The 27,797-nt window shown below is 33.2% G+C and overlaps 1 protein-coding gene across 1 annotated transcript in view; it reads right to left on the bottom strand.

The window, feature by feature from the left end:
- Positions 1-3,287: 3,287 nt before the first annotated feature.
- LOC128233847 (nephrin-like) overlaps positions 3,288-27,797 on the bottom strand; it is a 40,097-nt gene continuing 15,587 nt past the window's right edge. The window contains exons 7-17 of the mRNA XM_052947703.1: positions 24,683-24,964; positions 23,171-23,458; positions 22,173-22,493; positions 17,834-18,133; positions 17,509-17,607; positions 17,236-17,272; positions 15,404-15,453; positions 13,964-14,119; positions 13,656-13,712; positions 9,434-9,543; positions 3,288-7,444 (exon numbers count right to left, since the gene is read on the bottom strand). Coding sequence (XP_052803663.1) covers positions 7,274-7,444; positions 9,434-9,543; positions 13,656-13,712; positions 13,964-14,119; positions 15,404-15,453; positions 17,236-17,272; positions 17,509-17,607; positions 17,834-18,133; positions 22,173-22,493; positions 23,171-23,458; positions 24,683-24,964 — 1,871 coding nt within the window. The 3' untranslated portion in view covers positions 3,288-7,273. The remainder of the gene's footprint in view (positions 7,445-9,433; positions 9,544-13,655; positions 13,713-13,963; positions 14,120-15,403; positions 15,454-17,235; positions 17,273-17,508; positions 17,608-17,833; positions 18,134-22,172; positions 22,494-23,170; positions 23,459-24,682; positions 24,965-27,797) is intronic.

The following is a 27,797-nucleotide window of genomic DNA, read 5'->3' as shown; positions in this document are numbered from 1 at the left end:
TGGTTCCTTTCGAAAACCAGCCAGATCTGCCCATGCATGACTAGACTATGGCCCTTGAAAGTATTCAAAAATGCTATTTTAGCTAAGTCTACATGTATAGCCAAGTCTAGGATTAAAGAGAGACAACTTGTTTTTTTGTTGTGTAGTTGGTTTTATGTTGAACTCTCCCTTGCCCTTTTTGAAAGAGATCAAAATTACAGTTTAAAGGGGTTGGTTGATTTTTAGATCTATTGGCCAAAGGCCATTTTAGCTCTTTTGGCCAAAGACCAGAAGTATCTGTTGTTCGTGCATCCATCTGAACACAATTGCCTGTGAAAGTTTATTTTAATTATGCCCATGGGTAAATTACTGGCCATGCCCCGGGGTTCACAGGTTTTGTATACTTTTATTGGGAAATATTTGAAAATATTTTTGTTTGAAACCGCTAGGTCCAGACCCTTGATATTTTGAATATGGTATCATTTAGTGGTCCTCTATCAAGATTGTTCAAAGTATGCCCCTGGGGTCAAAACTGGCCCTGCCCCGGGGGTCACAATTAGTTTCCTAGAGACTTATATAAGAAAAATCTTATCTTTTCAAACCAAAATTTCAAAATCGACCTTGACTGACCGTTTGACCTATTTTCTTAAATTGAAGTTACACCAAAGAAATAGGAGTAGTGTGTAGGCGATTCGCTGTTTTTTACTTGCCTTAAAAACGAAACTTGAATGTACTATGTGCGGTAAGCATCGCTCTACTATGCCATTGTATTTATCAATGCATAAAGTCACTTTTAGCATGGTTAGAAGATCGCCATCCCTCTATAAACGTAGTGTACATATATTACTACTGTTTTAATCGGTAAAGCTGAGCGCACCGAAATCGTCAATAAAATGCCTTTTTATACGCCCGAAGGATCGTATTATGTTATGGCCTCCATCGTCTGTCCGTCTGTCTGTCCGTCTGTCCGTCCATTAGCAATTCCTTGTCCGGGCCATAACTTGGTAACTAATAAAGCGATTTTCAAATAACTTTATACAAATCATCACTACATTAAAAGGATGTGTCGCGCGCAATTTCCAGGTCCATACCTCAAAGACTAGAATCACCATGGGGGTGCGTTAGCAAATCCGTGTCCGGGCCACAACTTGGTCACTAATAAAATCATTTTCAAATAACTTTATACAAAGCATCATTACATTAAAAGGATGTGTCGCGCGCAATTTCCAGGTCCATACCTCAAACACTAGAATCACCATGGGGGGGACGTTAGCAATTCCATGTCCAGGCCATAACTGGGTTACTACTAAAGCAATTTTCAAATAACTTTATACAAATCATCTCTACATTAAAAGGATTTTTCAAGCATGCTTTCCAGGTCCGTACCTCAAAGGCTAATTTCACTGGGGGGCGTTAGCAATTCCGTGTCCGGGCCATAACTTGGTAACTAATAAAGCGATTTTCAAATAACTTTATACAAATCATCACTACATTAAAAGGATGTGTCGCGCGCAATTTCCAGATCCATACCTCAAAGACTAGAATCACCATGGGGGTGCGTTAGCAAATCCGTGTCCGGGCCACAACTTGGTCACTAATAAAGTCATTTTCAAATAACTTTATACAAAGCATCATTACATTAAAAGGATGTGTCGCGCGCAATTTCCAGGTCCATACCTCAAACACTAGAATCACCATGGGGGGACGTTAGCACTTCCATGTCCAGGCCATAACTGGGTTACTACTAAAGCAATTAAAGACCTCAAGCCGAATCTTCTTCGGGCGTATAATGCTCCGTTTCGCGGTGCTCTTGTTTTCAATATGTACAAATAAAAGTAACTGAAATTTAACTGAAGTTCTTGTATCTTTGAGTTGCAATCTTGTATTTAAAATTTAATTATGATAGAAAACCGGACGTTTACTGCTGAGTCTCCTATCTCAAGAATACAATTATTATAATAAATTAAATCCGGTATAGGATCTGTTAACATTAACGAAGCACTTAAGAAGGGAGAGTTAATTAATTATTAAGTGTTTAAATGCACACATGGACATAATTAAACTGAACATTTAAACACGGGGTTAATTCAAACGTGTGAATCCAAAAACAAAAATATATTTATGTCGAACAAGTCCATTACCGTGGTAATTATTACACATTTATGGAACACATAATTATATTGTTCCATTAACGTATACGATGCACTGAATCATTTCTTTTCGTGTCTATGAATATGAAAGTTGATCGCAGCTATTTTGCCATGGTCCCCAATTACGAATTCTTCTTCCTGATCTCTGAATGGTAGTGTCTGATATCCACTGTGAGTGTTAGATGGTATAAACTAGAACTACGTCGGTTCTTAAACCTGCTTTCATGTATCTCCCATTGCAAAAGTTGTACTTTTAAGCGTATCTATCTTTCCCGAAAGAATACCACCGTATCCGAAAGGAAGGCTGCCCATCACCGTTCTGTGTCCGCTAAGGAATCCACTTAAAACCGCTGGTTTCCTAATACCATGGCAAAATATTCACATAATCGAGGTGACGTTAAAGCTGCACTCTCACAGATTGAACGTTTTGACAACTTTTTTATTTTTTTGTCTTGGAACGAGCCAATTTTTGCGAAAATCCATGGAAACCAGTTAAATAAGACTGCTGACAAAAAATTAGATCGCAGAAATTTGTATTTAAGTTATTTTTTTTTATGTTTTATGCATATTTCTTAAACCGTTAGTAAGGGTTTAGGCCATAAAACATTAATTTTCGAACGAAAATATGAACATCTACGATCTGATTTTTGTCAGCAACCTTATATCATTGGTTTGAAGTTATTTAATCAAACATTTTCTCTTTCCAAGACAAAAATAAAAAAAGTTGTAAAAATGGTAAATCTGTTAGAGTGCAGCTTTACGCGTAGATATTTCGGGCAGATACCTTCAAGTCCCATGTTACACATCATTAAGGGTCAAGGACCAATTTTGATTTCACCCTAGAACTCCTGAACTGACAAATGATCCCAAAATTATAACTTATAAATATTTGGAATAGACAGTCGCAAATCTAGAAAATTAAAAAATCACCGCGGTGCTCCCAATAGGTGAAAAGAAAAACTCATAAGCATGTGTTTAATGCGATTTTCGTCTAAATAGCAGAAGAAATAATGTCAATAAACCCCTAAACTCTAAATGTTGGTGCGATTGGACGGACACCGCCAATACATGTACCTCCCCCTAAACATTCGGCTGGAGATCAACTACGGTAAAGCTTATTCAAACACATATTCTCGTCAAAAGAAAAACAAATACATATATTTTTCAATACAGATTTTTTTTAATACAAAATACAGATACGATTACTGAACAGTTAGAAATTTAAGACAGGTGAAAGTCAACTTAATATTTCAAAATTGCGAAAAAAGACATCACACATAAATACATTCAAATCTAAACTGTGTCAAACTAGCAATATATTAAACAAATCACTTATTCAAGCACAATTCATAGCATCTCGCATTTGTTTAAACAAACACATATTGTTTCTTACAGATTTCTTTATAATAAGAATACGCTAAATCGCTGACCTATGACCATGGTCATTATAATGCGTGTATTCGATATTTCTATGTTTTTAGCTATTGTCCCGACAAACGGTCTTCAAATTTTACATATATTCGATGAGGACAATCATTTCGATTATATGTTGAATATTAATTCTAGTATTGATTTTTCAATGAGTTGATTTATTGATCTGATTATTCAAATCACAATAACAGAGATGTTATTGTTTAAAAAAGTTACCTATAACAATAATGTTAATGAGGAATGGCATAGAAATAAGGGTGCTAAAGTAAAAACATGGGGAAAAGGCAATGACAAAGGGAAATAACTCAAGGTGTTTTAAAAATGAAAGGCAATCAACTTAAGACATGCGCGTCCATTTTTGCCCTTACCATACATGGCTGAAATATGATGGTCATGCTGTTCCATTTAAATATAAATAAGATTGGTGAGGAGGTTTAGTTGCTGAGTGGTACAAGATTTCATATGGGATATCCGAAAAATCAGCAATAATCTAGACATTCTAATCAAAATTGGCATTGACTCAAAATTGATGGAGATGTTGTGGTCATACATAATCTTCTAAATATAAATTGGTGAATAAATGAAGGTACCAGAATGAAAACAATGTTAAGTATGGTATTTTTTCGTAAATCAATCATAAGTATTTGTTTTAACATGTTCAATTAAAAACAAAATACAAACAACGGTAAATATATACATACATAATTATATGTCTGCAAAATACAAGACACAGTTTAATATGAAAGAGGCATACTTTTTTTAGTGACTGGAATGATTTAAAACAAAATCGAACTCGACAAATAACCTATGCACACAAACAAAGTCACCAAGTTGCATCATGATTGGAAAAAAATACTTTGGATATTGTTTTCAAAAAACATAAAAACTACTGCTTCTTGCGTAACAGGGGTAAAACAAATATTCAAATTTCACCGAGAGATTGTGACCATATATATTGTGTGTGAGTTTGATTAAGACTGGTTCAGAAATGTTGATGCTAGAATGGTTACAAAATAAATTTTGACGACGAAGTACAACGGACAAAATGCGATCAGAAAAAAAGCCTATCTTTCACTAATTTGAGTAAAATTTACATTGAATGCGTTAACGTTTTTTCTTATCGTCACAGCTACCCTAAAATATATATTTTTTATCTCAATATGATATAGGAAGTGTGTATTCATTTTCTTATATTAACCTAGTGACTTAATTTCCAGTCATAGGGTATACTATTTCGTCTAATTTTCTTTTTATGTGTTCCGTTTTACTTGTAACTTATTGCCATATTAAATAATATCAGACTAAACATATTTAACCATATCTAATAAACCGTTTTATAAAATCTTCCTACAACAATTCTTAAAAACATTCAAACATTTACATACAGGCATCGGGTTTTAAAAGCACAGTTGATAGTATTAAATGAGTGCTCTATTATTGCAAGAAAGTATAAACCTGAATATACTAGATACATTCATCTACATAGTAACATACGGGCATAGTTGTATGTCATAAAATAACAATTCCTAGCTTATTTGATATTTTCAACTTTACTTTTATGTATACATTTATTTAATTTGTAAATATGTTCTCAAAAGTAATGAGTAAAAGAAAATAAGGTGCAATAAACTCTGGTACTTTTCAATATTTCGTTTGGTAACTGGAAAAGGTCGATTACAAGCTAATACATGAGTGGTTAACTATGACGCTTTGATGTGTATCATATATGTATAGCATAGTTAGAAATCGTGGAGTCACGACATTTCGTTATGCTCCAACGCGTATTCCGATCAAATGCCAATAAATGGAATGTTGACGTGCATGGTGATTATGATATATTGTGTTTGCTTTCAATAGCATTATACAATTAGACAAAACAATCGAAGAATTAAGTTCCACGTAGGATTGTATATTTGTTGTGTTTAGTTTAGAAGTCACATAAAAATAACTCGTTTGGAAATTGCATAATTGCTAGAGCTTAATGTTGACATCGTACTTGATATCTAGATTTTCATTAAAACTGTTATCGTTTCGTTTTAGGTTTAAATTAGGTTTATTGACCGTTCCAAGGCGGTATCAAACAATCCAACATACCTACACTTTCTTATATATATACATAGTATGTATGCACTGTGCTGTTTGTGGAGTTTTGTGCTGTTCTTCCATGTTTCTTGTTTGTTATTTTTTGTTTTTTGTGTTCTATGTCTTTGGCGTTTACCGAGTGCCAACAAACCGGGTTTATGTTTAAAGCTTTTGCTACAGAGCTTGTTTCTGTAGTTTTTCACGTAAGTATTAAGTAATCCCTTGCATAATATTTGCATTTAATTACTAAACAATTGTCTCGATGCTCATGTAAGAACCTAATTTTCAATACTTTGTGCACTATGCTCAAATTTCTTAGTGTTGTTGTGGTCATGAAGTGTTGTGATGCTCATGTTTTCTAATTTATTGGGAATTGAATTGTGAAATAATAATTTGAAATAGTCAAAAACGCAATTTACTTATTTAAACGCTTGGTCTATCTTTTTAAAGTATGGCAAAGTACATCAAAGTTTTGCGAAGTTTAATGCATTTTGGTGCTTTGCATTGAAATGATCCATTGGTTTGTTGACTGTGTAAGGCACACATTCATTTGTCCTGTGATTATCATCAGCAATGAGTCCAAATTTCCAAGTTTGGTCCTCTTATTCAGAGCGTCTGTAAATGTAATATCATTAAGCCCGAGACCAACCACCACGAAGTGGGGGTTCAAGGAACGCTTTAAGTGCGTGAACAACTGTACACGGAAATATAAGTTATTCATTTCTTCTTAATTAAAGATAATATTGGTTTATACCCTGCGCTGTAAAGAATATACGTATATGACATTTCATCACTGGGAGTACTTGTTTATTTAAATGCACACACAATTAATACACAATATATAACGGAAAAGCGGTTCACGATTTAGAATGTGTTTTTTTCTATAAGATATGGAACTAATAATTATGCACTAGCACCAAAATGATTTAACCTTTTGTCATTAAAAAGTTTCAATTATTGAAAATTGCTAAAACAGTTTTCGTGAAATTGACGGTGTTAAATCTGTCAACATTAAGCTCTAGTAAATCATGCAAGTTCTAAAAGATCAGAAATTTATTTTCAGTTAGAACTTTTTCATTTAAGACAACACATAGTCAAACCTATGTAGTAATACGTTTCCCGATTATGTTAACCTTACTCGTTACCATTAGGTGACATAGTAACTCACATTTTACTTACATTTTTAACTCATTGACAGTACAATGGAAGAGGCATTATCAACGCATAACAACATGTTGTGGCTCAAAATATTATTCGACGTAAGAGATAACCACCGGAGTAAGTTCGTTTAATTTCAATACATGAACTGTAATCGAAATATAGTTAAATTAAAGCTCCGGTTTGTAGATAATTTGTATGAGCCAAGGCCCAGCATATGCATTAATGCAGACACATATGCATTAAAGCGAAAACGAGGGTACGGAGAACTTTGCTCTTATTGGCTTGTTTGAAAAAAAAATGAACCTTAATGCAAGTTTAAAACTTTTTGTGTTATACCAAGATTTAAAGCTTTATAGCTAAATAGATGTGTAATGTACCACTGTTTGCTAGCAAACTTATGCAACTTTAGTTTTAACAATTACGATGGAACATGAGCTGGAAAATGTTCCTTTCCATTATTTCGATGTCGATTAACTATCAACTCCATCATTTTCAGGAAATGGTTTCCCCCTTTTGGTCAAGTTCACTTCTGCGTATTCTGTCATGTTATCTAAACCGTGGATGACAAATCCCTGTTGTCCGTTTAGGGGGTTTGACAATTCAAGATCTGCGTATAAAAGTCCATCTGCGTTTACATTTCTCTGAAACAAAAAGTAAAACCGTAGAACTTGCGAATTTGACCTTAATAATCAACATAAACATTACAACACTATGGACTCTGCCAATATTTAGGTTATGTAGGACAAGATTTATATATATATATATATAAATGCATTTCTTAAATTTAGATAATACAGTGAAAATTGCAGGGACAATCCCAGTAAAATAATCCCTGCTTAGGGGCACAAGACAAGGGACAATTAACTAGAGGCGCAAACATACTTACACCACATACACAAAAACAAACACCAAAGAAGTCTTTCCTTTGTAATAACATACCTAAAATCTATTTCAAGATATGATAAAAAATATGCTAAAAAAGAAATGCCTATTGTCAATAAGACTAGGGCTGGTTGCAAAATGATGGTAACTCGGAAAACCGTAAACAAACATCAATAAATTTCTTACCCTTAATAAATAAAGTAAATTATCACGATAAGCTTTTCGATGCCCTTTATCACGACGAGTTCGATGTATAACACGTATCCGTTGAGATCGCGCAGGAGTTGAAACGGATGCATGTTAATACAAGTTTTAACAACGAACTAGTCGTAAGAAAAGCGTCCTTTCGTATATTCTCTTTATTATATATATATCATTATATATATATATCATTCGATTATTTCCATGTTGGAATGCACCGCTTCTAGTTTAAACCAATTAAACTGCACATAGATTTTAGACATTTTTCGGATTTTCCATTCCGGATATGACGTCAATAATTAATCGCATTAATGACGTAGTGCATTTTATTGAATATAACCACAAACAAGCAATTAAATACAATTGGAATAACTTCTTAAGGAATTATAGTACGTTACTGAACAAATATGTTACTGAATAGTAAGTTTATATTTTCAAAATCTTGAACTAATATCAGTCTGTAAAAAGTAGCACTTACAAACGCTACTATGCTGATACGGGTTAGAACAAAGAGGGATACGGATGTTTCAAAACGGTACGCTTTATTTTCACTGTTGGATATTGAAACGAAAATTGATCGGCTTGTATAAGGACATTAAAACGTAAAAACATGTACATGATCCCTGATTGGTTGTTATGCGAGGATTTGCAAACTAGCATTATAATTTATTACCGAAATCACAGTTATACCTGCTTTTGTGGGTAATAAATTTAGTTTATGTGGTTAATTCGATTCGATTGTTCTTTTATCTGTTGTTTTTTAAAAGAATGAACTCATATGTCCTTGTAAATATATGCAAAATAAATAAAACAATATTTAAAAATGAAAACGTATTTGATTTTACAAATGATTATCGTTCATTATTTTAAATGTCATCAGCGTGTTATCTGTAATATTCAACTGCATTAGGTGGTGCTGTGAAGGGATAAAAGAAAACTGACCGAGGTTTTCATTTTTATGCACCTGTTCCAATGCCAAGGCTTTTGCTATGGTGAACAGCCGGATAAAATCGTAATGTTATTACAATTATTTTAAATGCATTCCAAATATTTCAGACAAGCATAAAAAATGTATTTCCTATTTCTATACAATTGATAAGTAAATTAAAATGAATGGTGAAGTATTTTTCACTATCATTTTAAAACGATCAACAGAAAGACGGCTTATAAATGTGCTTTAAAGTATCTGTAATACAAAAGAAAACATGAGTTGTTATCTGTTTAAACGTTTGGAGTAATTATTTTAATCGTTAGATGAGAAAAATAATCAAAATTGACACTTAAACAGTCCCCCTTTATGATCATCTTCTATTCATGGCTGATCATGTAGAAGTTAGACCTCAAAATGATGTAAAAAATGTTCGAAACTCCAGGCTTCGGAAATTGCGTATGGTTGGACGTAAGGGCGCTCGCAAAATTGGAACTTTACATGGTTTCAGGTTAATTCGTGTCAAGCTAAATCACAAAGCAGCTCAATGCACGCTGGAGTCTACCAAATGTTTTTTTAGAATTATTTAAAGGAATCATTACAATACAGCAAAACAAACCTTTGTTGCTTTCGCTGTCAGAGGCACTTCATGATTCTCGTAGATATCACCAGCAAGAGTAGTGTCTCGATCATGCATCTCTCTGTGATTTGTAGCGTTCTCGTATACATCTAAAACATTAATAAGTAAACCATGCCATTATTGTAGTGCAATATAGTGACCTCTACAGGTAAGCCTTAGTGAGATACAGGTAGAAAGTTGTTCGTAAGGTAATGGCATAATGACAAGAAAGTCGTCTTGATGGTGAATAACCGCGTACAGTTGAACAGGAAGAAAATAAAACTATATGTCAAAAGGCAATAGCGAAACAAGTCATAAAACACTTCGATTTTTAGTCAGATCCGTTTTGTAATCAATATCGTATATCAAACGTATTCACACAAAAAGGGATACAGAAACATAATGTTACTTTGACTAATTACTATTGTCTGTTTAATAACTTGTAAAAAACGCAATTACATTAATATAACTAGGTTGTGTGGACTTCTTTCACTTTCGCAGTAATTCATTTTCTGGCTCTCCGGAAAACAATTTCATCAATTGACAAATTACAACCAGTGTTCCTGCTCTTCTACACATCTGTGTATTGTTACTAGCCTGTTAATATCCTAAAAGGGTTTTATTGTATTGCCATTTGTATAAGGTTTGCTATCAAGGGGTCCAACTAAATAACTTTACTTAACTTTATAACTAATAGCAATATTCATGTTATATATACGCAAACTTCAACATATCTATGTTCCATGCAAATATCTGAAATATTGTATGAGTAATTGCCAATATTCAAGTTGTAGCGCAACGCCACCGCCGACGCCCAAAACGACATCAAAGCTATGACAATAACTTTATTTTGAAAGACAGACTTTTCAAACAGCGAAAGTTAAACTTACAAAGAATTTTCTGAAGAAATTAAGCAAACCAGAGTGACAAATGCCAATTAAATGATAAGCGGGCTCAAAACGAGATTCTGAGAAAAACAGCAACTGACTTAAATGAATAATGTTGGAAATGTTTTTTTTTTTAATCAGACATTGAAATATACAAACGTGAAAAGTATTGATATACGCATCACAATGGAATCAAGTTAATAACATAACCTGAAATATTACAAGGGTTATATTGTGATCAATGGAAAGCTCAGTATTATGTGTGCATGCATTTAACACGCATTTTACAAATATGTAAGACATAATAGTAAAATCAGCCTTTAGTCCGGGACATATTCATGAGCTACAGCGTACCTTGCATGCAAAAAATAGATAACAAAATGTTTCTTTTTAAGATATACGAGTAGTACACAACTTGAGATATAACAAGTCGTTGATAAACATAATGTTATATTAAAATACTTGATTACAGATGATTGGTTCCAGAGGAGAGAAACATAGCGGTGATAATAACTCATTGTGCATTATTTCTCTGATGAATTATATTATTAGAGACTCACTATTTAAAAAGGTTGCATTTTACTCTTGCCAAAACTTTCAAAATATTTTAACTGCACATATGAAATCGGGATCAGTCTTGATAAATTAAATAAATGTATGAGTCAAATATCTCGACAGTGATATACTTGTTGGAGCTATATTCATACCGGCTCAACTGGCAAAATGATAGTGATTCGTTCAGTAACAGACGATTATTCGTTCAGATTATGTTACATAATGCACCATTGCCTTTTGTATGCCTTTATAAGGAAACATATGCTACTAAATAAAACTCAAATAGAAATTTGCTTAAGTTTGACTCTAGGACTTAACTGATATTGTAATTCGGATAATGATTCGTTTGTACGATTAACTATAAGTTGCGTATGTGCTTCTAGGTTATTTTCGACTAGAGCAGTGATAAGTTCAGAAATTCTGGTCAATGATTCATTTAGTTCTTAGCTTCCACATTTCCAATACTTCATATAAATCCATAATATATCAACTTGGTAATTATAATTATGTTCCTTCGGAGTGAACACGAATAGGTTTCTACTTCTTTGAGTGTGTTATTATATGGAGAAAAACATTTTAGCATGTCATTGCGGTATGCTGTTTGTCTCGGCATAATGTGTTGCGTTTTAAGAACATTCTTTCCAATTAGTGTGCACAGAAAGCATTGTTACAAAATTTATCATTTTCTATTTGGTTGAAATAAAAATAAACGTTTGGTGAATAAGGTGTTAAGGTGATTCTTCTTTGTTATCTTAAATACAATTTCTAATCAAAATATCCATGCCTAGGCCTTCAGATAGTACATGGATTTCACCTCTAAGATACGAGCTACTGCAAAGTGAGAAATGCTAGGATATATAAGTGCTTTATCCGGCAGTAATCATAATTCATTGTGAACTAGTGACATATACACGAGCATTATGAACAACTTCCATTACAAACTGTTGATGTATGTAGAGTTATCCTCTCCCCTTATATTGTCTAAAGATCTGCTTTTAGACGTGAAAGTCTCCCTAATGTGCAATTTCAGCTATATTTTCTATCCTAATGATTGTTTAATCTGTGTTGTTCCAATGCGTTTTCATGAAATAAATATTGTTTGAAGTTAAAACAACCATTCATGTTACGGAAAAAAGTCGCTTTACATAATAACATTGGAAAAGCTTATATGTATTCACTATGTATGATGTTTAACGAGTCGTAATAAGAATGAATTTATCGTTCGTAAACTCTTTACGAATCGTCAGATGTTCACTTAACGAATCGCTATCATTTTCCTGAACGAATCGTTCTACGTTCAGTTGGAGTCCTTGACCTTTACATAAACATTTTTATTTTTCAGAAAGGTAGGAACAGATGTTTGAGCCTTTCTTGACTTTTTGAAAACTGTAAGTAAAAGGTGAACATATTCAATCTAGCCTGCTTCTAATACCATCGACTCAGGAGTGGCACAGGGATAAACACTGCCTCAACTGTTATTTCATTATATGAGCGATTTTGGGCCTTCGGACATATATTTGCTATTATTATGTTTCACGGTATTTGAATTAAATGATATTTCAGGAAGAAATTCGGAAAAAAAATCGTAATGATATCATTTAAATTCCGTAAGATCCTAGTTTACAAGTGATATCATGTATTGCATTTTGAATACTATATTTGACGTCATTCACATGACGTCGTTACGAAAGCATATTATTCAAATGACGTGCCAAAATAACGTTTCAATATAACAACTAGCTTATAATTGAAATTATTTTCTTAACAAAGACTCCTTAAGGAACGTAAATTAAGATAAAAATGCGGAATCATTTTTATATTTCAATATATTTGGCCGATTTAAACATCTATTGATGCAGTCAAGATATGTCGGGACGAAATCCATGGTTGCTATGGAAATATGAGTAAGCGAATGGTCATAAATCGTCGAGAAAATGAAGTTTGGAAGGAATTGATATACACAGAAAAAATCATTAGTGTGGCACTTTTTATTACTTATTATTTTATTTATAATAATTATGTCCGAAGGCCCAAAATCGTACGATGCGGCTCATATATTAATGGTATTGCATGAATCCGGTTGAAATATACCTAGCATTGAATGTCAGGTAAAAACGTGATCTTAAGTTAGTAACTGACTGGTGCAAAATCAATAGCATGATTTTACATCCTACTAAATCAAAACGTTTGATTATTTAAACGCTGCTTGAAACAAAACATCAAGCTTATCTAAATGTAACCATTTTGCCTAAGAAATTGTGCATTGCCCTGAATGTATTTATTATTAAAATAGCATTCACAAGTATGTTGAACTCAATAACTTATCTCCAGCATTATACTGATGTAATGAATATAATGATATAGTTACATATGAGATAAAACGTTTGTTTTACGGTGCGTTTATACGTCCAATAATTGTATTTTGTTGTCGTATTTGAGAGCAATACGATAACTCAATGACATAAACAGAGGAAAAAGTGCAAAGAGGAGTTGAAACCAAAGCAAGAGCTATCCAGTTGGTGAATGAAATAACTGCATGTTATCTGTAACAAGAGAGTTGCGAACAAAACAGTGCCTATCTTGTCTATAAAATGCTTATTGGTATGGCCTCTTGTTAGGTTGACATACCAAAATAAATAGGTTAACAACCTCCAAACTTAATTAAATATATATATTTAGAATCTTTTAATAAATGCATCGCAGTGATCACTATCATTATTATCAGTATTATAATTATTATCCCACATGTACAAAGCAAATTGGTAAATAAAATAACTTACCTTCGCTGGGTTTGGCTTTCTTCTTTTGTTTCAATGCCTTTCCCGTTCCCTTCTTTCCTATTAAGATACGTATTGTTCATTATTACCAGCATGCTAGCGTGCAACAACAATTTTTAATAAAATGTAATTCAATTGTAAACAAATAAGATAGCCCCCATATGCGTGGCTAGTAATATGTTATTTACCATGAATGTAAATCTTTACAAATGAAAATAAATGATTCGTGCCGAGCTATGAAAAAGGTAATTAATAAATAAGTTGTATATGATTTTAACTACAGAACGGACTGATCGTGTTCAAACACTTACCTTTCGGCTTTTTGTTTACAACACCATATAGGTCACTGACTCCACTTGACACGCTTGCAGCTTTTTTCTTCTGAGGCTGGGAATAAATAGCCTCCACCTTGTTTGTGTGGTCCTGTACATCATCACCTCCTCCATATAACGGATTAATCACTTCATCTTTGAAAGAAAGAAAATAGGAATGACGTCAGAATTTGAAAAATGACTCGATAATTTGTTTCAAATAAAATCGTTGAGTGTATGGAAGGTTCAAGATATCATTTATAAACACTCACACACAGGCTCGTACAGCCCTAAATGACTTGATTGTAAAGTCATTCTACAGTTCATGGATTTAAAGGACTACTTTCTTTCGTTATTGTAATAGTTGGCCACATATATTGTTTATTAACTAATGGGAACTAAATAGCGTTTCATTCATGACGAATACAAGGTGTGTGCAGACCGGTAAGAAAAGTGTACATTGTCTGGCATACAACATCAACTAAAATTTCATATGGAGATACCTGATGTATATGTACATTTTTACATCGTTACTTTTCGTAAAATGATTGGAAAATTCTAAAATATATGCATGAGTTATGTTTTTTATTTGAAATTATACATCATTCCGCCACAATAGAGAATGAAGCAATCTTTAATTTTTTATAATAAGGTTATAACTAATGCAGAGCTTACAAAATAATATGAAAATTAGTTTATATTTGTTTTTCCCCATATTCCACGTCAAATAAAGTCAACAGAACGCCATTATTGGTTGCAAACAAGTCGGAATAAATTGTGTCACGGTGAATTTGACTGAAATATTTGAATTTAACGTTTAGTAAAATCATTTATTTTTTTAAATCTATGAACACTATTCACAAGCGACTTCATGTTTCGACTTCAATGCGATACCGTACTGTATTGTGCTGTAAATAATGTGAATGTCAACCTTTTACTCAAGGATTGAATAAGTTAACTCAACTTTTATTCGGACTAAACTAAATTAACAAGTTCAGATTTTCGCATAAAAGCGAGTCTAATCTGCTAACTCCTATTATTTGAAGGTTGTTATTCCGGTATACTTTATATTGATGCTAAGTTTTAAATATAAGATATTTCTTTTACTAAAGACACTCTAAAACGTATACATGAGAAATGACAAACACTTATTCAAATGGTTATAAAAAGACGTAAAAGTTCTTGAAAGTTTTCAATGCTCATGAATGAGTGAAAGCATATGTTCTCGCTGATGAAAAGGTAACATATTCTAAGGATTAAAACACAATTGAGGACTTGAACAAATCATAACCAATCATAGAAATAAATAGTTTCGCTTTCCAGTTTTTAAATAAACAAAACAGCTGCGTTATGTCGTACTTATGATGCAAAATACATCAGCATCAATTTGTATTAACAATTGTATAACATTGGCCTGGTAAAAAACACTCATTCACATACCGTCATCATCTTCTTCATTTTCGTCCGTGTTCGCCTTGGACTGCAGCTGACTGCAATTGACAAACACATGCATAACAGTCTCGCATTATTCTGTTGTATTATTAATGTACTATAAGTTAACATGTCCTGACCTTCAATGTTCAAAAAGTACGTATTAGTAAACGCACAGTGAATATGTCAGTAGAATAAACGAAAGACGTTTGTATTAAATACAAGTAGAATTTGAAGAAGCTGTTCAACTTACAGTTACACCTGTATTCGAAATAAAAATGTGAAAATAGAAGCATACCGCTTTTTAGTAATATTATGGTATTTTACAATCAACATGCAATCACATAATTATTAAATACAAACAAAGGTTTTTTAACCAAAAAAAGACACAATAGAATTGTCTTAAAATATAAATCAAATGAAGATTAACAACATTTGTATTTAAGCACACGCTTCAATCACACCTCTTCTCAACAAAGCCTGTTTGAATAATTTCGGTTATTATCTGTCATACTAATATGCAAAACATAAAGCAAAGGTTCATTGTAGAATCTTTAAATTTGGTATTACCCAAATAGCTGGAAATTGTGTGTTTAAGTGCAAATTAAACAGAAGGTAAAGAAATTTTGCGTTATATTTCTTTAGGATGCAGAGTCAAACAAATATAGATTCCCTTTTACAATTAAAGGCAGTCGAACTGTATTTCGAATGCTCAAACGATGATAAGAGGTTGTGAGATATAAACGTCCTTTATGCACAAAATAGATCAAAAGGGTTATTTAAACCGAACACACCATTATTTAGTAGTACAACGCATATGGATTGTATGATAATTGGCATATAATGCTTAACATTAATTACATTAAACCATTTGATTTAAAAGCCAGAGTATTGTATATTAAAAACGTATATTAGTTGATGATATTTGAACAAAATCATTTTTCAAAACTCATTTCACTGTCAATGTCAATTAAATGTTCCGTTAACGCATTATGTTATATTCAGTCTTTAGCTGAATTACATCAATACAAATGCTGAAAGAAATCGCCACCTCCAACACTTAATCGCGTTTGCACATTTTGATCGGTTCAATTGTCACAACATGGATGTCATAAGCATAAACTTTATTTTCTAGAAGACTTTAAACCGTTGACAGTACGCTTCAGGACTGTACTCAAAATCACATTAAGTCGATACGGTCATGTGTTCGGGAAATGAGTAATATTGCAAAAGAAAGTATACTCTTAAAAAGTTAAATGACTCAATAAATTGATGACTGACCATGCATCTCAAATGTTCCTTCTAACTATGGCATGGAAAGCAGTGCTATAAAATATATTGAACAACAGACTAAGCACACCTTCTTACACGGTGTTTGGTTATTGTCTTCTTGTCATTATCCGAATTTAAATTGTACATTTTGTATGAATTTAGGATGTTTATATCATCATATCAGCTGAAAATGAACGAAGCGTAAAACGATTTGTTCTGCAAAAGATAGCAATTCGTTCAGTGCGGCCAATGATTCATTTGCATTTAAATATTTATAAATATAGTCAATCGATGAAATTTGTATATTTTTCGAACTTTATATGTCCTATTTAATGACAGCAATGTTTGCATCTTGTAAATTACATATAATCTACGTAAAGACTATGACTTCTTAATGGTAAGCATGGCAATATATCCATAAGATATATCAAATAACAACCTAGTCGCACCTTTCAGGGTTAAAATAAAACTGTCAGACTACCCAGGCTCACAAAATGACATAAATTTAATCTGAGCCCTAAAGTTGAGATTCCTCTTAACTGAGTATGAACCAATAACGAAATACTTACTGTTCGTTGGTTAATCTGTCAACATCTGTCCTTTTCCCTGAAACGATTAAAGATTAATTCTCTCAAAATGTGTTGCGTTGGAAACAACAAGTTCAAACACAAGTTTTATCCAAGAAATCTAAATTAAAGAAATATGAACCCTTTCTAAAGAATGAGCTGCAAATTCCTGTATGCATTAGATTGTATTCGAAGCAGAGGAAACAATAACGCTTAAGTCATTATGCTAAGTTTCCGAAGGTTGGTTTTAAGCGTGGGAGTAAGGTGCATACATACCTGCCTTTCTTCTTTTGACGATTATTATTATAACAACACAAAGCACGACTCCACACGCGACGGCACCTAACACTGCTATAAGCACAACAGGTGATCCGCCTAAAATCAATATATAAAGGGAATCACTCGGTAATACAATGTTAAAATACCGTTAATCAAATACTAATATTGAACAGTCATTGAAAGTCGAATCAAATGCATTTATTGGGTTTACGAATAACCGAAAGACACAAATAAAACCGACAGATCGAATTGACAAACAGACATTAACACACTGAAATACGCTCGATTGGAAAAATACATTCTTTCTTAACTCGGTACTAACCAGTTTCCGGCCTTTTTAATGTTGCCACTGTTAAAACCTCTGATGCACTTGAATTTCCAATGTCATTTGTTGAAAACACTCTTATTTTGTACATTGTCTTAGGATTCAATCCAACAATGGTGTGATAAAAGTGTCCAGCAATAACATCATCTTTCCTCCAGACGGAAGATCCAATGTCCCTGTACTCTACGTGAAACGTTTGAGTAAGCCCTCCATCGAACCCGGGTGTCCATTCAATGTAAATCGTGTCAACTGAGACTTTTTGTAAGTGTTGCAGAATGAAAGGAGAATGTGGACGCTCTGAAATGAAAGGTTGTATATCTGAATTTCATTCATAAGGATATCATTTTAAGCCCACATTGTGACAATATTGAACATGAATTATGCCACTGTCCTAGAAACAGACATGGCCACGAATTTACCGAATAGGGCATGACATGTACACACATATAAATATTGCCGCATCTCATTGTCCTTCGTAACCATTCGTGCCATTACACAGGCGTTTTGTAAAAACACAACACAATAAAATAATTTGAAACAAATGTGTAAAAACATTGCGAATATAAAACATATAAGTAGGTCCCTTTACCCCCTACGGGACAAGTTACAATGACAAAGAAATTAGTAGTATCGGAGACAGGATTGAAAACAAAGATGACGGGACGTTATAAAACAACGACACTCGTGGAAACGATGACAGCGGTCATATGATGGGCAACAATTCGCATTGGCGAGGGGACACTAAAACATGACAATAGAGGAGTGAGGATTCAACGTAGACCGTAATTTGAACAAAAAGGAGAGTTATGAACATAAGAACTATTACAAAAACACGACAGGTAACAAAAGAGACAGGCGTGGAAACCATGGCAAGGGGTTTGATAACGACTGAGGGAGAAGTGTAAACAACACTAGGAATTCTGGCGATTGAAATGAATAGAAAAGGGGAAATATGGGAAAACGATGTAGTGAGGAGTAACGATCGCGTAAAACACATGTGGTTGGCAGTAACAATGGTAATGGGAGGGGTCAAAACTACGGAAAACTTGGTAGCAACACCGACAAACAGTGCAATTAGACGTCGGATTTTGGAGATGTTTAACGTGGGTGTTATTGTAAACAATAATGATGTGAGTTATAACAACGTCGACGATATTAAAGGTAACAACGCCCTTCAGTTTGAGTACAAATGGTTGATATCAAAACTCCAAATAAACAAAAGAGAAATTGAATAATCATCATGGTTCATGCTGAATTCCTCAAACACGTGCGTCAAGTGTCGCTCTTTTTAATAAAAGAATCTTCATTATGCTTCAAACACTTCATTAAAGTAACTTTTTGCGAGTCTTTTTATATTAATGCAGACTTGTTTATGATCCTACACAAACAATATCAATCACATAATCCGTCGAATTATTAAATGTACACGCTTATCAATATAATAAGTGTTTGTTTACCTCACCTTCAGCAATGTTGACGTCAAAAACATATACCATGAGTGACCTTATTTTCAATATAAGTTAGATGAGAGCTTTTCATGAAACATAAGATGGCCAAATACTTTTTTATCACTGAAGTAGAACAAGTGTATTGCCTTTTCGGAGAAACAACTAAAAAAGTTGCTTAACAATGATAGATGATGCCATGGCAGTTTATAGGATTCCATAGCAATACAATCAAATTAATCTCGGCTGAGCACTTTTCAAGCTTCATGAGTGTGTTTAAAAATAGGACTACTATCTTTCAAGAGTAATATATGATGGAAAAACTAGTTTTTGTTTCACAAATGCTATTGAGCTCGTGAATGTTGGACACCTGCATTTGGTAGTTTTCGTCATCGGAAAATTGGCCGTTTAACTAAAATTTATTTGTATGAATATTGAAAAAACGCGATGAAAAATAGTGCCTCAGAAGGTCTCAAAGTATTTCACAGTATTCTTATATTCAATTAATATCATAATTTTGGTAAACAAACACGGACTCTTTATATTATTGTTCTATATGTTTTGGTAGAAATAAGTTTTGTATACTCTTTCCATACCATTCGAAATTTTCCTTTTAGTTTATTGTTTTCACTACTGATATTTTGCCAATATTGAAATAGCCTTGATATCCGAATTGATTTCGACCATTGCCAACAAACAACAGCCGTGGTCAAGTATCAGGTACAATGTATAAATAATAAAGTGCTAATTCGGGTTTTGCAACACTATGGCTAAGCGAGAGATTGTGACTGAAAAGACGGATGAAGTGGGTACGATCAAACTGAGTTGTTCTGACTAAAATGATTGACGGTACGATTAGATTTATCAACGTATTAACCCATGTCAACCAACAGCATGAGAGTGATTGGTTTAAACACACTTTGTCGAGCTTAAGTTCTCAACATGTCAATATAATTGCGATTTCAATATCAGGGATTGGAACGATAGAAGAAACTGATATATTTTCCCTCCTTTTGTCAACGGTACGCTTAACATTAAGGGCCTTCCACAGTAAAAATATAGTTTGAAGAATCATAACATTAAAAGTTAGAAAATCGTTTTTCATTAAGTTTTGTGGTTCAATATGTAGCAGGTGTATGTATTATATATATGTATTCGTTGCAACACATGTAGTGGAATTAAGGAGTTGTGCAAATTGTACGAAGGAATATTTTATCAGATTGCAGATACTTTAAGCAAGATATTTGCATATTTGAAACCATGAAATGAATTAAATCCACGTTTTTATTATTTTATTGATCTATTGGGAGACAGAATAAGCAGCAGCACCACAACCACCACCAAAACCACAACCACCACCACCATCACCACCTGAATTTCGTTACCATATAAGAGCGTAGATCTATTTAAGACAACGGTTGCACAAAAATAAGCAGAAGCTTCCTTTGATTAGCGAATAGAAGACACATGAGAAGACACTCGTATGAGGCGTTCTGATTTTCACAGTTCCAGACAGGAGTGGGGACACTTTGTTTGACATAAATAAGATGGTGGAGGGAACTATAAGTGGTGCGTATGCAAGTGCGCAGGACATGAAGCTAACAATTTTCATTGTAGAACTGTTTATCTTATTTGTAATTATCCACGGTAAGGTAAGAGTGCAAACGAGGAACATTTTCTAAGGCCTTTGGTTCTATCAGAAGAGAGTTCCATGCCAAATTTATAGAAGGTAAGAATTATGTACGGGTTCGAAAATTGGAAATGTTGGATGAGTTTCTAACTTGTCGATCGTCTGAGGAACTAAATTAATCAATATTCAGAAGAGAGACCTTGTAAAAGAGAAAAAGCTTTAAATGTTCCATCCTGATGCTATAATTATGGCAATCTTTATAATATAAAACTTGAGATATCGCTTGATAAACTTCATGATTAAACATCCTTTTTAAATCGATCAAGTCTTAATATGCGTATTTTCGTTGAATTGGAAATTCTTTCTTTATTTATTTTATTTAACAACTGCAAGTGCTTTCTTTTCAGTCTGTCCAAAATATGTAAGTACATATCAGATATACAACATTAAACTTAAATATGTGTTTTATTACTTCATCTAGTTCTAAGAATTTGTTTGTATACAGAAAGACATTTCTAATAATTAGTTAAATACAATTTTAGATTTAACAGGCATTTTTAAGTATGGGATTGCATTTAAAACAGCACTTCTGGAGTGCTCTAGTGATTCTTTTCTCGCAAATTTACTTTTTTTCAATTGCCTGAGTCTGTTGATATCGGGTGTGAAATTTCTAGGGTATAATTTTGTAACAGAGCTTTTCGTTCAGCGCTATGACTTTTTTCCTTGTTTCCGGGAGTTGCGTCTATGATGTTTTCAAATGATATTTTAAGACAATTACATTTGTATTGACAATTTGGATGTGTTTAACCTGACTAACTGTACAGAATAATGGAATGGTCAAATGTTCTTATGCTAGAGAAAAGTCAAGTGTCCTTTTTCAGCCAGGTCAAATTGGATACTTGTGAACCACTGTCTCCTTACACTTTTTAAATTGCAATGACTGTAATAAATGAAAATCGTAATTGATGGCATAACAAATTCTCCTCACGCGCCAGCCTTAGCTATGACCTGATTAAATGTAAGACTTCGGCGTTGAGTTTTATTTTCGTTTTTAGATTGTTGTTTTTTGTTTGTCAATTTCATCTATCATTATATACAGTTTCTGTTTGGATGGAATACTTTTAACCAATCTATCTAACTTGTTGTATCTATTGGAGGCTTATGTATTCAAACGATAGTGAAACTCAATGAAAATATTCTAGACTTACGTAAAAAAAAAATATACGATATGTTCCGAAAGTAAAAGAGATATGTGAATTACCTTGCGCCTTCAGTATAAACGTTGTAGTGTAATTTCCAAGTTCATTTTTGACATGTACACGGTAATGACCGAAATTGTTTGGTGTTACTGAACGGAAGGACAAATTAGTTTGAAGTCGGTCTTCAGAAAGAAGTATGTCAACATCTGAGCCATTACGAACGGTAACCCGCGTATCATTATCTGGAAAAATCTTTTCCCACACAATTTCCGCCACTCGTGGTCTTGGAAAGGCTACAAAATTAAGAGTTAATACTGCAGACACTTCGGTAGGGGTTGTTACGTTCTGTTGTGTTGGGGCCAATGTCGATGCACGAGGTGAACCTAAAAAAAGCGAATATTTATGTCGTTATCCTGCAAACGGATTGGAAAAATTATCTTCATCTTCAGCTTGTCGTCGTGACAATAAATGTACTATTACCCTCGTTTTGGATGTTTAGGGAAACATCGTTTGGTACTTCCCTATCGTCTAGATAAAAGCCAGGAAGTAGGGGTCTTTTCACAATGACCATCTTCAACTATTTTTGGTTTTGTATGAAATGTTAATGTGCTCCATGTTGTACAGCTAATACTTTAACTTTATCTTTTAAATGAATGGCAATGAATATGTTTTCTATACATGATTTTAAATTTGGACATGATTAACACTATAGGTTTTCCTAGCTTGCCTACGATACCGATATATGTTTCGGGCCTATTTTTGCTCTCGGTCACAAGATTTTATAAACTTATGTATATGTAGATTCCATACAAGAGTCAGCCTAAACGTAGACCAATATTGAAATTTAACGTACTAAAAAGGTTATCCCACAACGTGTGTACAACGTAAATACATAACGGAGACATTATTCGGAATTAATGTTAATATACTTTTACAAGTGATAAAAATTATGTTTTTATAATATACTTAAACAAACAAGAAACGACCAATAGTAGTTAAAATAAAACAATATTTAAAATGACATAAACATGCTAAACAGATTTTTTTAAGTAGTTCTTACATCTGACAAACAACTCCAAGGACCTGATATCAGCTTGAGTGTTGTGTATATTTTTTGCTGCACACTGGTAAGTGCCATCGTCCTCACAACTGCATTTTATGATCTCAAACTCCAATCCCTTTGTGTTACTCGTTGTCCTCAAATCTTTATTGTATTTAGACAACACTATATTTGAAAATGGATTGCTTTGAGCTCGGCAATAGAATTTGACTTGTGTGTTTTCATTTACTTGAAAGTTTTGCCCGTGATTAACATTCAATAATGTAAAATTCGTCACTTTTGCCTCATCTGAAATACATAAAAAGAAATATATATAAAATGAATATCTGTTCAGTAAGGATGATCATGCATAGCTGAATGGTATGCCTTTTGTTTTCAACCAGGTGTTTGGTAGGATGTGTACGTATCTGAGTGGGGAGTTTCACTCTATGGTTTTACTCAATACTTAAAGTCAGAGTAGTTTCATTCATCGTAAAATAATATCATGAATATTGCCTTTCTGCAAGAAATAAAACCGCTGAGCTAAGAAACCTGGAAACTTCACCGGCCACTTAGGATTGTCTTGTGTGTGTTTTTTTCTTTTCTTTTCGAATTTCACGACTCCCTGCATACTGTTAAGCTACTCCAGTGATGTTGGTACTTTTAAATGTGTTCATTGTCAAACGTTTACGATTGATGCATACGTGTATTGCTTTGATATGCGAACGTCGAAAAATGCAGTAAAATAGCGTTACTGATGGAAAATAAAAACATCTGACAAACAAAATTTCAGTTCAAGCATTCCCCAAACCAAACATAAATGTTTTACTGAATACCTTATTCGTTTTGGCACTCATTTAAGTGTCAATGGAATGTAATTTAATATCTTAGACTAACAGAATACCAAAATTTGTATTCGTCAATTATAAAATTGTTATACTAACTGATGAATTTCCAATTTTGTATAAAAAACAAGATTTTATAGCAAATATGTTTAACAAGCTTAACGATGATTGAATATCACTTTTAAAATGTCAGTTTTGTGCTTAACACTTTAAACCAAAACCACACACATTTGTATGCCGGTAATATTTGTACATACTTGCTCTTTATATAGTTTTTTTAAAAACATGTAGCAAATCTTTGAATCTGGCTGTTGAAATATACCGAAATAATGGTTTATTATTAAATGCCCGCACGTCTAGAATTGGACCGGACAAATGAACGTACAAATAATACAGCGGTAACCATATACACGTAACATATATATCAGTATATCCGAGAAGCTCAGAATAATACAGTGCAACATTGCTAAATTACTGTCTTGTTGGGTTCAATATAGTGATGCTTTTATTCCTATGATTGTTCCATGCCCGATATTTGGTATATGAGTTATTTATACAGGTGAATAACTTACAACCAAGCCAGTATTTTTATTGGTTTTAATTTGCACTTTTTTGTCAATTTCAATTTGAAATATATGGCTTTTGGACCTGAAACTTATATATACATTGATTTTATATTTTTTCTTACATTGTACATCAATGTAGACTGTATTGTTACAGCTGCCAACGGTTGAGTCATATCCCGTGGGTTCCATGAAGTTCGAAGCATTACATCTGTAGTATCCTCCCTGTGCTCGACTAATGTTGACGATGCGAAGTGTCTGCTCCGTGGCGACTGAGGTCATATCAGATATGTTCTCCCATCTAAATATGGTCTTGTTTGGAACACCAGCTGTTACTTCACAAGCCACACTAACTTGGCTTTTTTCGAGAACTGTAACGTTTTTCAGTGGCTTTACCACTGGTGGAACTGAAGTAAAATTTAGACAATCATCACTTTTAACACTACATTGATGTTCCATTTAATTATATAAAGGCTAAACGATGACAACGCTAAGAATAAAATAAATTATGTGCGCTTGCATCACAAACTTAATTTTAAATTATTCTGAATTATCATTTTAAACGGTCTCCTACGAATTGCAACCTCAAGTCATAATTATTTTTTGCACAATTTTATGAATTTCAAGTCAGAAATCTCTTATTTAGAAAACAAATTTCATTGCTGTTAAGTGACTTGTGTTTGATTGACGTTATTGGATTTCAGTATCATCGTTTAGAACATATACTCAGGGGCGTAGTCAGCGTTACGCACTTACGCATGTGCGTAACATCAATATCAAAAAAGAAAATAACTATCAAAGTTGAGGGATAAGCTAAAAACATTATATCAGAAAAAAGGAAGATATGCATTGTTATAAAATCATTCGGACTGTGCTCCCCGTTTGTCTATAAATCGCCTTAAACACATCAGAAATTCACTTACATACATGTCTTGAACCATTTCAAAGTGTACTGCTCGGATGAATATGCACATACAAAGACATGCCCCCTTATTATCACGCTTATTTAATCCTTTGAACTAAAAGGTCCCAAGAAATCGGACCCGGTTTTTGAAAAGGATGCACTTTCCTTAATCTTTGCACGCGATAACGGAGCCATTGGTGGTAATCGGTATGGACCGCCTTCCACACGGTGGCAAACTAAACATAATTGCAATATCCTTCTCACAGTTGACCGTCCATGGGGTATCCAAAACTTGTTTTTTATCTCACTTAATATTTGGGACTCGCCTGTATGTATCATTTGTGCGTAGTATTTTAAAATCACTATGTTTGTAAATCTGGACTTCCTTAGTAATTAAATAGCACAATTTTCCGATTAACTATCCTTTGCTTGATCATGTTGCACATTGCATCTCAGTAGTAAAAAAAGACCTAGATGTTGTGTAAAATTGTTTCTTGACAGCTAGTGATGTGAATATACCTTTAATTATTAATTATAATTCTTTTTCTGTGTGTGTAGAACCATATTGTTTCGGCAGTTTCTTTCTCTTCACTTGTAAGATTAAATACCATGAAACTTTATCTTAGAGTTTGTTTGATATATCATAACGTTATTCCAAGTAAACAAATCAAATGGATATTCGTCACGCAGTGGTAACGATTCAATGTTTTTTTTTTAAGTTTATCATTGCCATTTGATATTTTAACTGTTTTGTAAAATGTGTTACGCCGATCGTTTTGACATTATAGAAGTCCTTAATGTCTGATTTTATTGGAGACAGATGTTTGAAATTATCCATGTTATAGATGCAAACATGATAACTTTACTTTTTTTACTGATAAACGTTACCAAACGCATTTCTTGCGTTTCAGCTTTTTTTACGTTAATTTCAAATGCCAATCGTTGCGTAATGTAAGTTTCAAGAATCAAGTAAAACACGCGCCTTTCTTTCAAAAGGACAAGATTTCAACCTATGCATCATAATCATTTAACCCATGGACAAGAGAGCATTTCACTTAGGTTTTGTATCATCCTCGTAAGTTTCACTACACTTTTAATTATACATTTTTACTTTTAAATTTCTTTAAACATAAGATCCGATGATGCTCATTGTGCTGAACACAATGTACACGCACGTTTTTTTTTTTTTGTAATCACGCGATGAATTGCCTTTTCCTGAATTATTTATAGCAGCTACTCTTTCAACGTAATTTTCTCAAACCAATGATTTTGGGCTTAACCCATTCGTCACTCAAATATAGTTTTGTTCAAAATGAGTTGGCAGATTACTCTTGTTATGTCTTGTCTGGCTGTATACCTTGTGTTTACTAAACAAATGCATTTTATGTCCTGTTTGTTATTAATCTTGTTGTTTTTATGTATAACTGCTTCTGTTTGCACCTTTTCTGCCACTCTGTAATTTTCATTCGACAGCGACAAGCCTGCTAGAGCACTACAAGTTTCACCTTCAAGTTTACTGCTTACTGCTTACCGGTTTTAGTAATTTTGAAGATTTTACATGTTACTCTTTCTTTATTTCATATTGGGCTTCTAAACATTATTGCAAAAATTTCAAACCTTTCCTGCGTTTTAACATCACATTTTACTTTTAGTCCCTTAACATGTTCTTCTGTTACTTGATTTGCTTCATTAGTCACACAATTTAATTTCTTTTCTTTTTTCTTATAAACGCAGGTTTCCAGCAACACTCAACACTTATGAATCATTTTCAACAATTTGATTGATTAAATAAAGGTCACTTCCGATAGCAGCTGCTAATTTCCAGAATGAGCTTCAAGTTTACCAATACCAGATTGTTATTTTTTTATACATTCATGTATTTGAGACACAATTTCATCTTTTCAATTTGTTGTAATGTAGCATTTAGTAACACTGATGCATTACTAATCTTTTTCAGCGAATGAAAATACAGTGTTCGTACTATATTGACGTAAATAGCGTTTATTGCGGCCGTTTTCTTTTACTGCTTCCTTTAACCTTCATTTTTCAAACACTTTGACACTGTGCGATACTTTTCACAATTAAATCATATTTTTACGTTTAAACACTTAACACTACTGTTACACTTGAACATATCTGATCGTGCCTTTTAACATTGCTGCTAGAAAATGTATTTGAAGTGGATTTGACGATTTAAGATATTACTGTGAATTTCTTCATTGTTCTTAAAGAAGTGTTGTTGTTTTTTAAATATGTTGTTCATATTTATTAAAGAGTGCCTTCATTGTGATTTTGAAAATGTTTGTAAAAAGACTTTTGTTCTGTTAATAAACTAT

The sequence above is a fragment of the Mya arenaria genome, chromosome 5 (genome assembly GCF_026914265.1).
Source record: "Mya arenaria isolate MELC-2E11 chromosome 5, ASM2691426v1".
Taxonomy (NCBI): Eukaryota; Metazoa; Mollusca; class Bivalvia; order Myida; family Myidae; genus Mya; species Mya arenaria.
Note: the sequence above shows the minus strand (reverse complement) of the source record. Positions and strands in the feature narration are given on the sequence as shown.